The sequence below is a fragment of the Ornithodoros turicata genome, chromosome 4, assembly GCF_037126465.1.
Source record: "Ornithodoros turicata isolate Travis chromosome 4, ASM3712646v1, whole genome shotgun sequence".
In the NCBI taxonomy this organism is placed as follows: domain Eukaryota; kingdom Metazoa; phylum Arthropoda; class Arachnida; order Ixodida; family Argasidae; genus Ornithodoros; species Ornithodoros turicata.
This window is the reverse complement of record NC_088204.1, coordinates 54,752,579-54,767,742: the sequence shown is the minus strand read 5'-3', so window position 1 is coordinate 54,767,742 and position 15,164 is coordinate 54,752,579. Positions and strand designations below refer to the sequence as shown.

Genomic DNA, 15,164 nt, shown 5'->3' with positions numbered 1-15,164 from the left:
CAGATAGAACATTCTTCGCTGCGACACATGAAAAAATCTTAGCTATATTATATAGATGCATAAAAAAAAGCAACAACTTTTATTTTAATAATGATGGTTGAGGCAATACTCTGCCCCACTGCTAGCGGTCATGTGGTGAAATAAAAGAAGAATCCTCGCTGTTTTTTTAACTGCATCAAAGTGTGAAAGTGACTCCTCAAAAGAGCACTAACCAGAAGGTGCACTTTTTTTCTTACTGCACCGTTATATGCTACGATGGTGAATGTTTTCAAAACATTATTGGCACTAAACACTGTTCAAATTGTACCAAAAAGCTGCATTGTTTCATTTCACATGCGCACCATATTTTTAGCACTGCATTACTCTGCAAACATTATCCGGCAGTGCCATTTCCATAGCATTGCATGTGTTCTGAGGAGGTCACTGTGGTGCTACAAGAACCAATACGGTGTCACAACGGGTACCCGTTATTGGTAAGGTACTGCATAACATCGGACTTTGAGTGCCTGGAATGCGGCGACGTGATACTATGTGGGATCTTTGTGACGTAGCTGAGTGATGGAGAGAAGGAGAGAATGGCGCAGACAATGCTTTTTGAATCGCATTGTCTCTTGTTAAACATGCTCGCTAGAGCTAAAGGAATTGGCATAGCATATGGATATCATGAGCTTCGTTCTTTTATGAAGCATAACTGAAAAATGCTTGAAAACTGTTTAAAGCCTCTTTAAAGGAGCATGGAAGGACTTCGAAAGAAATCCGTCAGCAGGAGTAAAAAAAACAAACCCTGGGATACATATTAGCACACAGAAGTACCAGTGCAGTGCACAATCCTGGCGCATGAGAGAGCTTTCATCCTTGCAGGCCACGAAAGCTTCAGCTGTCAGACTGAGACGTTGTATCTTGTGCCCGATAGTGAAGCACGTGCCTTCTTTTTTCTTTCCTTCTTTTTTGCAGTTGTATTTTGCCATCCCACATCACAGTTATGTATTCAGGTATCCTGCATATTGACCAGTCGTCCTCACTAGCAGCCAATTCTCAGCAGCCAAGACATAGCTCACCCTGACATCGCCATATGCCTTGAGTAGCTGGGGGAAATCGCTGCCTCTGCATGCAGTTTTGTAAACTAATTTTTTCAGTTCATATCCCACTGTAAAATATGTACCGTAATTTCACACCTATAAGCCGCAAATTATCTGCTGAAAAAAAAAAAAAAAAAACGTGCAGGAGGTGGGGTGCGGCTTATCCCAAAGAACACACGAGGTCCTCAGGACGTCCCCACAGTGTCAATGTGTCCTCGTCCTTTGAGGTTATCCTCAGGACGTTCTGAGGATAACACTCTCGGACTGTCCATGAGGAGTCATTCAGGTACGTCCTGTGCCCATACCTGTGGGACGAGAAATATTTCTGTGTTTAGTTTACCTGTTCAGACTTTCTAAACACATCTGTTTTCTTTTTGGGCCGATCCTGGGACCTGATTGCCATTTTTCTGAAATAAAGGGTGGTCCAGGGTAAAATTCTCTGCATCTAAAAAGGATGACTGTCTATGATAAATGGAGCCCATTACTCGTGGAATGGAGAGAAACGCGTGAATCTGTCCCACTGCTTTTGACTTTCAAAGCTCCTACCTGAACGTCTCAAACCAAAAGGAGTAAGAAACATAGACGTTTCATTGATGTGGACCTAATAGTACTTCAATCAATTCCTCACTTTGAGTATTCTTTCTTTGCGTAATCGAAAGAAAAATTGATAGCTCACCCTTCGTTTTGTGTCACAGGCGAGCAGGGCTCTCGAATGTACGGAGGATCGCGTTATAAGCAATAAACTGTATCTGTTTTTGCTTCGGAAGATAATTCTAGTACCTTTCAGAGTGGGTTTCTCGGACTTCGTGCCCCTGACAAGATTTTTTTTTCGTCTTTTATATTTCTCTCTGCTTTCTCTTTAAACGGCTGTGCTCGTTGTCCATTATGAATTGTACTAGAAACAAACAGCGAGATTGTATTGCGGAAGTTAATCAAGATGTATGGAAAAAGAGAAGTTATCAGGACTGCGTCTGGTTTCGTATAAATTATACGCAGAAAAATAAGGTGCAGGTGAAGTCGTCCTCACAAGGTCCTGCGAGTGTTCCAGGTTGGCACTCTGAGGATGTGCAGGTGATATGACCGGGAGTCCCACTTTAACACGGAGGTAACACTGGGAGGACCAGTTGATAACTTCCTGAGAATGTCATCGTCGTCCGCGGTTGACATCCTGGGGACGATCGCAGGATATTTCTGTGTTGTTGGGGATCTGACTTAATACTGTCCGGGACAGTGGAGAAAATTGCGGCCGCTGACGGTAATCCACGTGCTTTTTTAGGCAACTGACCTTCTTTCCTCCACGTGACTTCTTGGGAACAGTCTGTTTTCCCCAGGATGACTCAGTCGTTATACAGTATACATAATATACCATATATATTATATATACAGTATACGTTATACTGTAATACCGGGCCTTTGCCATTCTCAATGGCATGACCTCGTTGCTATGAACCGGTCACATACAATAGGCCACAGACTCAAGTCTGCCATTGGGTGGAATCTGCGTGGAAGAACATCTCTATGGATGTGATTCAAGCTGCTTTCCGAAAGTGTTTGAGTGATCCAGTCTGCGAGGGAGACATTGAGGAACTGTTGTTTTCAGAAAGAAGTGGTGATGAGTTGATGGCATAATTTTCAATATTGTTGTGTGTGCAGCAAAATATATGAACGTAAAATTTTGTGTGGGCCTTTCGACATTGATCAGTTTATATTTATGGGCAGATCCGATAGAATAGCCGCCTCTTATCTGACGGTGCGGTTTATGTGCCGGATATTTTTTCGTAACAGAACAAAATTTTGTAACAAAATTGGACACTGCGGCTTATCTGCGGTGCGGCTTATCTGCGGTGCGGCTTATAGGTGTGAAATTATGAATGTTCGAAGTGAGTTCCATGCTCCTTTAACTACTCGAGTTTCAAAACATTGGGATGAACAAAATGGTGGTGTTGCTGGTGAAGGACGTTGTGATGTCATTATTGCCAAGATGTTTGTCAGTCTTATGTGGCAACATGTTGCTCAGGAGGATCGTGCATCTTGGGACAGCTTCATAGGGAATTGCACTAGCAGCTGTTTTAGTCCCGTCTGCAGAAAACCCAGGAAAAACACCCTGACAGCAGATGCAGTGTCGGGACTCAAACATGGTGCACCTCAAAGTCTCGAGTGTTTGAGGCCCTTAAGGGACACACATGGAAAGTTTCTTAGCTGATGAAACCCACCAAAGCAGAGAAAAGGATTTCAAGATCAACCTGACAAAGACATATTACCAGATACCTTACCAATAGATTAGCAAATTGATTCGATGTAGAGGACGGTCGTCTTTGATGGAAATACTGTTTAGTTTTCTGTAATCCATTGCACCCTTTTGAGTTACTTTCTTAGTGCAGATTCCTTTTGGGTCAAGAAATGCTGCCACATCCTTTCAGCAGCACCGCACTGTATTATGTTGATTTTAAATTAAAATAAAAATAAAAATAAAAACTTGACGATGTTTTGGAGACAGGAAAACATTACGATTCATCCCCCAAGGCCATGCTAATATCACCTCCTTCTGTCACTGACATCTCAACAGATGGTGCTTGGTTCTGACCATGGACTGAGATACTGTCTTGTGTATGTCATCACAAAAACCAGTTCTACATGGAGGTATGTAAAAGAACCGTGATTAGATTTCACACTGTGGTTCCTTTAAAGGGACGGTCTCGTACCCCCTGCCACTCTCATAAAGTGTACCATTCGATTGCCCTTTGTTGAAAGTGAAATACTGCAAATTTTCGTGACAAAGCACTTCACGCTTATTAAATAACCGAATTAAATTGATAAAGATGGCGGAGCATACCGCGATCTGTGTTGGCAACAATAAAAAAGGGTACGTCGCCCTGCGGGAAAGTCATGATTGGATACTGAAATCGTCTGCTTTTGCGCGCGCTAATGCACCTGCGTGCGCAGACGACTTTCAGAAGTGACTGGGACAGCGGCAACTCTCGTACATTTTCTTTCAGTTCTCATGCGAAAATCGCTCATTCTAAGAAGTGGCCCACATAGTGGTTTAGAACAGCTATGTTGGTCCTCAGATACAAGATAAAAGTCGCTGTACAACCCCAGACCCATCACAAATCTGAAGTTGCCAGCCATCGGCACGCGCGTTCGCATTACAGCTTTGACCAAAAATATATTACGTGCACTTCTATTACACTCCCCATTGCACACTGATCATCTCTGGAAATGAAGTGTCGCTGACGACGTACACGGAGAAGGAGTTGGTGCTTATTTAAATACCGCATTAAATACTCGCAGAAAGAAAACACGTGCCTTAGCTTCCACGTGTACGATTGTACAATCAATGCACGGGCTACATTGCTGACGTTACCTTCAATTTTCCAGAAGGACTCTGCCACAAAGTTTAGTATCTCCCTGTATCGTTCAACCACGAAACCCAGGGTGGGAAACTGGCAGCTCCCATAGCTCACAAGATGATCTCTGAGGATATCAGGAAACTCCCGCGTCAACTTGAGCGTCTGCAGTCTCGTGAATGCTGCCCCTGCATGGATTGATAGAATTGGCATTAAGGGTTGGGAAACAGTTGCCCCACTTGTTGAAGAATCGGGTTAATAATGTGGGATTTGCTTCCTGAATATACGAGGGTCGTTCGAGGCAGCTGTCATTATTGTCTGTGATCGTTTGTCCGCAATTCAAGTGTTATTGCAGCTGTATTGCTTTTTTTTTTTTGCTTTTTCAATATTTCACACTCTAAAGGAGTGGGTGAACGGCACATGTTGTACTTTCCAAATGGTATTTTATCTGAGTCATGCTATAGCTAAATATTAGGAGGCGCCTCTACAGCAGGCACAATGACATTTTTTTTGTCTGAACACAGAATAACTATGTTGGACAGGTACAGTCAACCCTCGACTGAACAACGGTTAGTGTTCCATTTGTAGCCCGCATGAGGCTAGAAGCACCAGATAATAAATAGTCAGTGTTTGAGGCTTCCATCAGGTCATACACCTTCCGAAACATTATTGAGTCGAGAACACAATGACACACTGAAAGAAGGAAGTCACTGAAAAGGTGACACATAGCGACACACTTTCCTCCACAAATATTAATACCAGGACCGGCGTTTGCTTTTCGCCCCTAGGGGAACAAGTGGGAAATTTGTGCACCCCCCCCCCCCCTCATGTATTTTTGCTTCCCAAACTGTGTTATTTTAGCACACCATTAGGCAGGACCAGGGGGGGCAATAGCCCCCCTGCCCCAGCTGTTGACGCCTGGCTTGAGTAACATGTTTTCACTCGTGACATTACCATCACCGTCTTAACATGGTCCTGAACGCATTTATTTCTGTTAATCTAATGGAAGTGCCTACAGGTCCGTCGGACGGACACGATTGTTTATACATTGGAGTCCGTTGGCTCAACATTATGTCGTGTTAGATCAAGTTAGTTTAGTGTTAGGTTACTTTATTCTGGTCAGGTTAGTGCAAGTTAGCTTCGTGCAGCTCTAGGTTAGGTTAGGTTAGGTTAGTTTAGGAAATAGTCTAGTTTCTCATGACACGGATGACCCGACGGACCCCACTGCATAAAGAATGGGGTCCATCGGTCCCAATTGTTTATACATCGGAATCCGTCGGGGCACTCCGCTTTCAACATTATGTCGTGTTACATCAAGTTATTTAAGGTTAGGTTAGTGTTAGGTTAGTTTATTCTAGTCAGGTTTGTGCAAGTTAGCTTTGTGCAGCTGTAAGTTAGGTTGGTTAGGTTAGGAAACGGAGTCTAGTTCCTCATACCACGGACCATCTGACGGACCCCGCTGCATAAAGAATCGGGTCCGTCAGACACAGCCTAATCTAATATTCCCTGGTTTACAGGTTTCTCGAACAGCTGAATACGACTCAAATGACTCGCTCACCTATCCTAAGATCCAGCTCGCGTCGCACCTCCACAGCAGCATTTACTTTGGGATCCGGTGCAACCAGATTGTGGCAGGCACGCGACACAGCCTGCGGAGTGATTTCTGAGAAACGTGCCCGGTAGACACGAAGAGTGGGCTTCACTGCGAGAAAGACAAAGTTGGGAATGGAGTCACATTGGGATAGCAGAACCCACCTTTGCGGCAGACTTCAATTATTTCAAAACCAATATTCTCCCCTTCTCGATCACAATCGGTCCAGATGATCAACATGTCAGAGAATCTTGCTTCACGCTCCAGCGTCTTCTGCAAGAAATTATTTGTGTGTGTTATGAAACTAGAGAAATTGCAATAAAGGGCTGGATGACTGTTTGTTGAGTGCAGCGTTGACGGCACTGACTAACGGAATTGTCACGCATGCTATTCTTCCTGATGTTATCAGTTATTGTTATACTTGTCAAATTTTGCAAGCAAAGATATCCCAAAGGTTCTTAGATTAAGTACACCCTTCGCCACCAACCAAGAAAGGAAGAGACTTGCTTTTATAGGGTCATAATCCGGAGGGCATTCACGTGCAACTGGAGCATCAAACAGTTCCACCGGAGAACAGGAATGCCTGCGTTAATAACAACGGGATCAAACAGCCACTGATCTAATCGGGGAACCAACCATTTTCGGTGCGTTCCCGTGAAGTCCAGGTTCAGTAAATGCCCGGAGACAGAAGTCATGCTCATTTTGCAATTGGAGCCTAACAACCTATAATCAAATTCGTATATTTTATTGAACCTAGACAAACCATCGCGCCTTCTAAACCGTCCATGGGACATGAGATCCGATATGTTCTTCGCAGCGTCGTTTTTTTCTGCCACATTTAGAACCTTCATTACGGGTTCAGACGATGAGGAGAGGCATCGGAGCGACACACCGAAAAATATTCGAGTCAACACTATCATGTAGCAAGATATGCGCGGCGTGTACGTCGACTTCGCGCTTCAACATGTGCGTCCGTCTACCCGCAAGTGGATCAATCCTTCCACCAAGCCTTCCACGCTAGCCTAGGGCCTAGCCAGGCCTAGCCCTCTACCTGAAACATGACCTGAAATGTGTACCCTCTCAGCAAAGATATGCTATTAATTATTTGTTTAGGGACAAACACTTGCATCAGATCGATTATCACATTGCCAATATTGCTACACTGAGTAATTTATTGGCATTGGTGCACATTTCTAGCGTGCTTTGGGCGCTTTGGGTTGGCTGGTTTTCAACGCTGTGCATAACGGTGCATAACGGCGGTGCGTAGTAACGTGTAGTATAATTCTATTGTTGGGAAAAACTCACGTGACCTCAAGCGTTGGGCCAATCATTGGACGTCGGTTGAGTAGCTTTTTGCTTTGCTTTTTTTTGTCTCCCTGGGTAACCTGTGACGCTGGCGAGGCTTTCCCTTTCCCATCTGTTCTCTCCCTCTCCCCCGCTTTGGCGGTTCTGGGCAGTTCTGGGTGGTTGTGGATCTCCGTTCGCGTCGAGTGAAATAAATAACAAAATGTGGAAGCGTTGGCTGTTTCTGTTACACAAAGTGCTTTATTTTCTGGGATTGGTATTTCGAAAGCACAAATATGAAGTCTGCTGTAGCTGTGCACAACACGAACATGATATGAACATTGTTTCTGAAGCTCGAATGAAATGCCGAAGCAACTTTGCATTCACTGACAGCTGATGTCTCACGTGGAAGTTTCACAGTAGAACAACAGTATATTGGCTGCACAGGCACACACATTCAGAGGTCCGGCATGACGGAGAACATGTCCATATTGCTGCTTGTGTAGGCGCCTGGTTGATCCGTCACAAAGGAAATTGTGAAGCTGCTATGCCGAAAGATGATGATCCAACCACTCTGATTGTCGTATCCATTCTACTGTATCCATGCAGATGCTATTCTGAAGCAGATATGAGTTGAGTGCTTATACCTGCACAAGAAAGGTAAGGATCAGAAGCGTGAAAACCAAAAATTCTACCTGCCAAAATGCTGCGTAGATGCCACAGGTGCGGCGCTATGTTACGTTAAGCGGCAAAATGGAATAGGAACTGACTTACCTGTCATCGAGTGAGTAGCGGAAAAACACAGTATTCGTCCTTCTTGAATCGTTGTCGCACCAAGCAAGCGAAGCAGACCTGCCTTCCACTTATCTACCACTCAATTGACTTGCAGAAGTATCCATGAGGCACCGAGTTTTTCAGAGTCGGTATCGACAACATGTTAGGGAAGGACACTAAAAACCATCCAAAGCGGTACCGGCATAGATGCTTTGCTTGCGTCCCTGCTGCACCCAACACATTTCGAAACTTTGCGGCGAGTTGCTGAAGTTGCTCCGGCACCGCCGACACAGTCGCCGGCTTGAGCGCGCCAAGGAAAGTTCATAATTTCAAACCAACCAATGAGCGCTCGCATACCGGGGGAGCGGCCTCAGGAGCCAATGGGCTCGTGACGGTTGAGAACTCGCGCTTCGACGTAAAAATTCTGACGTTTCATGACGTTTGATGACGCGAAAAGCTCGCAGCGCCTCACTTTAGTCCGCAAGTGAACTCGCGAGTTTCATCCCCTAGTAGCCGTAGCCGTAGCCGTGGCCGTAGCGCGTCTGGCTTCCATGCTGGTTTCGGTCACGATGATTTTGATGCACGGACCTTGATACTATATTGATACTTTGGTGAACTGTTTTGACAGCGAAATGGTTCACCTGCTGGTCCGCTATATGTCCTTCGCTCAACGGCTGAGATATTTTAAGCCCACGCAAAGGTGAATTGTGTGTTCATATGTCAGTCATAATTAAGTGTCTGGTTCTTTTCCCGGTGCCGCATCCCCTTTCACATTTGCAAAGGTTTCTTCCGTGATTAAGTCAGTCCCGCTCAGATATGTCGGGGTTACCAAGCTGCAGTATGGAGAAGACGGGTTTTTTTTTACTCGCACCCGTCCTTTAATTTACCCGACCCTCCTCACACCATCCCGAAGGCCCCAACAGAGTGGCTCTTGTTCTTTGAGCTTTGGACGAATGTCAGTAATGATACACCGAGAACGTAACTGAATGATATGACCCCCTTCCCGAATTCCCCCCCCCCTCCTCGCGCTTTGCTTTAGATTCCACTGCCCCATCAACTGCGCATGCTGTATGAAACCGGCCTCTAACCACTCCCTGCCTCAGGCGGGGTTAGTTTCTTACAGCCCAGTGATTCTTCAGTCAGACATTCTATAGTTACCTACATGTACACGGTGCCCACTGGTCTTGGAACTTTTGAATATCCTGGAATTCGAAAATGAAGTTTTCAAGGTCGGGGAAAACCCTGGACGTTTCCACAGTCCTGGAAGACCCTTGATTTTGCGTCTTTTTCATATTAACACAGTACTGCCGTACAACACTGCAGTAGAAATTCTGCTTATCCAGAGACGGTGCTATGTACAGGGTCTTTGCTCTAACGTGTCCAGAAATTTTATTTAAAGTGAGCGATAAAAGAGAAACGAGCGCTACTTTTCAGCTACTTGAGTAAGGAACAGGTGCTACTGGTGAAGCAGTACCTGTTTCTTACTCAAGTAGCAGAAAAGTACCACTTGCTTTTCTTTTATCGCTCACTTCAAATATAATTTCTGGACACGTTAGAGCAAACACCCTGTATATATATATATATATAGTCTTGAAACCACAACAGTTAGCGCTCATTGCAATACACATCAGTATCCGAACCGAATCTGAACCCCTAGAACCACCTCTCTGGTTACTCCAGTGGCTGCATGTTCTCTCAACCTAACATTTACGAACCGTCCTGTTTTCCCTATGTATGATTTTGTACATATTAGCAGGATGTCATAGATCACATTAGTTTTGCATGTGACAAACTTTACAAGATGTTTTATGCTGCACAGGCCGGTGGTCTCATTGCCATTGGTGATCTTGAAGAGTTTTCTCAATTTTTCTGATGCAGAGAACACAATCTGGACATGAAACAACCTATATGCACACATTGTCTCGCAATCTTAAGAAAATGGCTGGCAGGTACAATGTCCCCATTGTGTTCTCTGCACCAGAAAAATCTTGGAAAAAACTGGAAGGTCACCAGCACCAATGAGACCACCTGCCAGTGCAGCATAAAACATCTTGCAAAGTTGAGCTGGCTGGTTTGTCTAATGGGGGAGATGTTATTTTTGCAGTTGAGCTCTATGGCAAGGCAGACATCCTCTGGAAGAAAGTATGTAACTACAAGATGACTAGTTACCAGCAATTCATTAATTAACTCTTTAATTACAGAATTTTTGGGGAAAGCAAGAAAACAGATTTAGGGACTATCCTCGTTGAACGCCATTTCACGTTTAAAGAATCCTGAAAGACCCACGTGCGTTTAACCGTCCCCAAATTTTGATATGCAAATGAGCCGAAAAAGCATGTCCGAGAAGCGTGTCACTCTTGCCGACGGAAGCTTATCTAGGCCGAAAAGAGGTTTATCTAGCCAGCTGAGCAGCACCTACTTTAATCATCTCCATCGCTCCAAATCACGTGTCCCTCTGACGTGAAATCAGCGCCGCGGCATCCCAGCAGCCGTTTCGGCTTATTTGCGTATCAAAATGTGGGGATGTATATTTTAACGCGCGTGCGTGTTTCAGGATTTGTTTAATGTGAAACGGTTTGCAACAATGATAGTCTCTCAATCTCACTTTGGCCAGAAATCCCATAATTAAAATGTTAATTAACAAAATTTGCTAATTAGTCATCTTGTAGTTGCGCACTTTCTTCGAGAGGATGTCCACCTGGTCATGAAACTCAACTGCAAAAACGATATCTATGCTGCTCTCGTAACTTTTTTATTAAAATTCTGTAAATCTTAAAAATATATCCTATATAATAAGGAGATTTTATTCCTGGAAAAGCGACATAAAGGGGAATGTTATTTCGACGGGTTCCTGTTAAATGACATGTGAAAGATGGTTACGGTGGTTTGTCCTGTTAATAAATCTTTTGTTGGAAGTCTACCACAGTGTTTATTTTTTTCACTGTCCTTCCTCGTGCTGCAGTGCTAGTCGATCATGTTTTACTCGTACCAACTTACCCGGTTCACTGCCGCTTGACAGTGCCTGCTTCTGTCCTTTGGAATCTGAAATTTCAGCCGTTCAATCACAATATAGATCCCGCGTGGGCTCACGAGTACTGCACATGCAAATTATGACAAGCTGGTGTAAACTAGTAGGACTTGATTATGCACCACAGATACGATAGGGTGAAGCAGTGAGAGAGACCTGACACGCACACCTCATTAACCTGCCCAGGTTTTAACGCTATTCAAATAAACCAACATGCGCAGTTTTCAACCATGAAAGGATTTTGTTGCAACCTGAGTGAGTTCTCACGGAGATACAGCCGGGAAATGCAGTGACCGATGTTTTCAGACTGATATTGCTTATAGAGGAATAACAGTCGTAAGGTTGTTGTTGTTACTGCTCGTAAAAACGAAACCGCTCAAATCAACGCTGCCCTTGCTGAAGTACATGAGTTTCAAACTAGGTTATTCTTGTTGTACTGTAAAGCCAACTCCGCTGACTGAGATGGGTAAGCTGATGGAGGTCGACTATACTGGTGCACATATGGTAAAACCAGCTCGTCTCTCTCTCCCTTTTCTTTTTGCCTACATGCAGTAAATCAAGGTGATGTCAGGGGGATCATCACCAAGATTTGTTTTCTCGCTTGAATACCTCATCCTAAGCACTTCCACAATGTTTTAGCGTGCTTCAAATGCTGTGGCTCTGTCGCTGTCACTGAGTGGGGCGAATGCTTATAGCAAATTTTTCCCTCGCCCCATTGACTTTTGTTATAACGAGGCTTTACTTTCTGCTTAGTTTGATCGGCGCAGTATATGTAAAGTGTGCAAAACAACAGGGCAGTAGTGAAATGTTGTGCACAAACAATGGTATTTTTACCAAAGTTTATAGTATTCCAATCGTATGACCTTCATGACCTTCAGTTAGCACGTAGAACACGTAGAACACGTAGAAAATCCAGCGAGCTAGTAAAGAAATGTAGAACGAGAGCTATCGATATCTCGAACAGAGACTGTCCCAGACTGCCCAGAAGAAGAACAGATTCTGTTCAAAAGTATCCGCGTCTCTAGCACTTGAGGTAACACGTTCAGTTATCTTATTCCCACTCCTATACAGTTTACATATGGTACGCGTTTCAGTAAAAACCGAAAAAACGAGGGACCTTACTGATAACTCACATTGGATAACAACATGCCCAGGACAGTCATGAGGGATCGTTCTTGGCTGCGACACTTTTGTTGCAAAAAGCAAACTGCGGTGCCTTTTGCAACTTTGCCGTGGTTGACCAAAAGGTTGTTTACTCAGCTCACATAATCAAAGGTCGACACAGAAAACAAAGTGGTAGAAATCGGCTGCCATATTGATTTTAGCCAGGCAGACACCCATCTGTTTGTGAATTTTCTTTGTATGTGTGCGTGCGTGTCTGTCTGTTTCCTTCTCCCTTCATCCACTGTCTGTCATGCAGATGTCTGTAAGTGTTGAGCCCACTCGAAATTTGACTCGAAAGTTTCTTTTTTTGACAATACAATGCAATTTTTAGTTCTACAATAGAGCACAACTCGCATCTTTTTTGGTGTAACTGCAGGTGCTGTCGGCAAATGTGCCAGACAAGGGACGAAGCACCCATCGTGTACACAACAAGTAAAGCCGCCAGCTACAAGGCTCGTGACACCTTCCGTCCACCTCCCAGCAATGCCCCTGCAGCACAGCGATATTCTGTACTGGCTAGTGTGCTGTCTCTGCTAGTCTACTTCTGCATACTGAGAGAAGAGAATGACGTCGACCAAATTCTCAGCAGGCCTCTCACTGACACTGTGCCAGGAATTGTTAAGCCATCTACAAATCAAAATATTAATAAATGAGTAAGTTTACTGCCTTCGAGAAAGGGACGAATCCTACATTTTAAACTAAAGGAAGACTGTACTTTTGAAGCTGTAGCTCAAGGAAGGAAGTCTCCGCTCTAGAATGGTTAATTGGTATACATTTGGTTCATCCACTAACTATTTTAACTAGAGCCCCAGATAATGTAGTAATCTGAGTGGCAAATAAGCCACATGAAATAAAGTATATGCATTAGAGCACAAGTTCATTTTGTGTCAGAAATGTCCGGATTTGTTAACATGCAGTTACAAATGTCATATCCAAGAAGATAAAATGCAAATCAGATTCACAGTGTGGAATTCTGGTGCGTGTGAAGAGTCGCATTTTTTAAATTCCAAATCGAATATGGAACTCTCTAGTCAAATTCTGAATACAAGGTGTATAGTGTCTACGACAACAGGCAAGGAACACACATCACTGGTCTTGGAACTAGAATGAATGGTTTATTCGCACGCACCGACGCTTCGCTGCTGGTGGGTGCTGGTGATGACCATTGAAACAGCTAGTTGCATGTTGTGAGATGGAATGCAGATCGGGCGAGAATGTCGACGATGATTGAGACTGTGCTGACGCAAAGCCGAACGAGAGGAGTGTTGACGAGTTGAGCAAAAGATCAAGGAAGTGAGGCTTCAGGCAGTCAACAGAACACAGTTTGATGGTCTCTGATGGTTTTGATTGACTTCTGTTCTGAAGCTTTTCGCAGTCTGAGATATAACCCAGCAGGGACCAGCGTACAGTGCTTGGAGACACGGACGAGTGCAGAGCCGGCGTTTACATTTTGTCTCCGGGGGGGTACATGTGGGAAAGTTGCCCTCCCCTCCCACACACATGCTGTATTCTTTATTTGCTTTCTCTCTTCTGTCGCCCTAAATTGGCTTCTTCCTGCCCAAATGCCAGTGAGCATTTGTCTGCCTTCAGCGTTTCGGGGGTGAGTGAGCAAATGTCCAGGATCCAGGTGGGGCAACCACAACTTACAACCTCTGCCAGGTTACGCGCAAAGGCAACAAGAGTTAGGCGTCACCAGATAGACAAGTGACATTTTGATTTGAAGTACTGAGTCAGAAAATACTGGTATAGGTATTATATTGTTTGCAATGCCAGTCACGTGCACCTCGGGCCAGGCTCTGATGCTGAACCACATCACTTGGTCCTTCTGGACACCCTGTTTTTCTTTTTCTTTTTTTCGTAAACTGGACACTTTGTAAGGTTTTCAGACATGTACATGGGCGCGGAGCCATTCCCTGCTGACGTTAATCAGATTGCAATGCCCACTTGTTAGCAGTCCCATTTCGCTTGATGGCAGGCAACTCTCCCGCCCTCTTAATCCTGACTCGGGACCTAACCGTAGGCATTGACCTTAGTTGTCAAGGTGGTCATAGTGGAACAAGACTTGTTAGATCTTAATTTACAAAAAAAAAAGATAGTGAAAGAGGTTGCAGTTCTGGAAGTAGTTCTGCCCCTCGTGCCAGCAAAAGAATTCGTGAATAAACTGGTGAGCTCCCGAAACTGGAAGCCCAGCTGTGTTTTTGGCTGATTTTCATGGCAGATTCCACTGGAATCGGCCAACTCTGTCTTTGCTGCAACTTTGTCCTCTATCACTCACTTTGTCTTTGGATGTGTTAGATATTCAAACATTGTTGAGAACTTGAGATTGATTTAATGAAGCGCTAAGAAGCCCGCGCCCGATTTCTATGACGTGAAGAATCCAAGAAGGGGGGAGAGGGAGGGCATAGCCCTCTTCCCTAAACCGCTAGGTTACACATAAATACTTTACCCTCTACCCTCCCCAGTTTACATGCTTCGACAAGGAAACTGCCCCAAACCGAGGGTCTGCATCTGCCCTGGCTTGGCAATGGTCCGCCCATGGCCAATCAATGTACAGGCCCGCGTCCGTAGTGGTAGAACCGGAGCCCAGTCCAGACCAACAAAAAGAAGGTTTTACCAGGTTCGACCCATGGGCTTGTTTGCAAACAAATGACGTCAACAGCGCCACCAAGTTGGTAGAACTACGCGCGAAGCTAGGGACGCGCCCGAAAGGGGATTACGGTGGTCCCTGAAAGGCGCGACTTTGGGTCCTAGTTTTCTTTAATAGGAGGTAACGAACAAATGCCCATTCGTGAAACCGTGAAACACAGCCTTCCCCTTCCGGTTTCAGTCTGATGACGTTTCTCAAGACCGCGCAGAACATATATGCTCGCTTGCTACCTCTCTATCCTCTCGTTAGG

General features: G+C 44.6%; 1 protein-coding gene across 1 annotated transcript in view; it reads right to left on the bottom strand.

Annotated features, from left to right (window-relative positions):
- The window catches only part of LOC135391567 (DNA topoisomerase 3-alpha-like), a 40,963-nt gene extending 33,921 nt beyond the window's left edge, over nt 1-7,042 (bottom strand). Inside the window, exons 1-5 of the mRNA XM_064621862.1 lie at nt 6,654-7,042; nt 6,525-6,600; nt 6,182-6,290; nt 5,985-6,128; nt 4,444-4,614 (exon numbers count right to left, since the gene is read on the bottom strand). Of these exons, the coding sequence (XP_064477932.1) occupies nt 4,444-4,614; nt 5,985-6,128; nt 6,182-6,290; nt 6,525-6,600; nt 6,654-6,937 (784 nt within the window). The 5' untranslated portion in view covers nt 6,938-7,042. The remainder of the gene's footprint in view (nt 1-4,443; nt 4,615-5,984; nt 6,129-6,181; nt 6,291-6,524; nt 6,601-6,653) is intronic.
- Between the last annotated feature and the right edge of the window lie 8,122 nt (nt 7,043-15,164).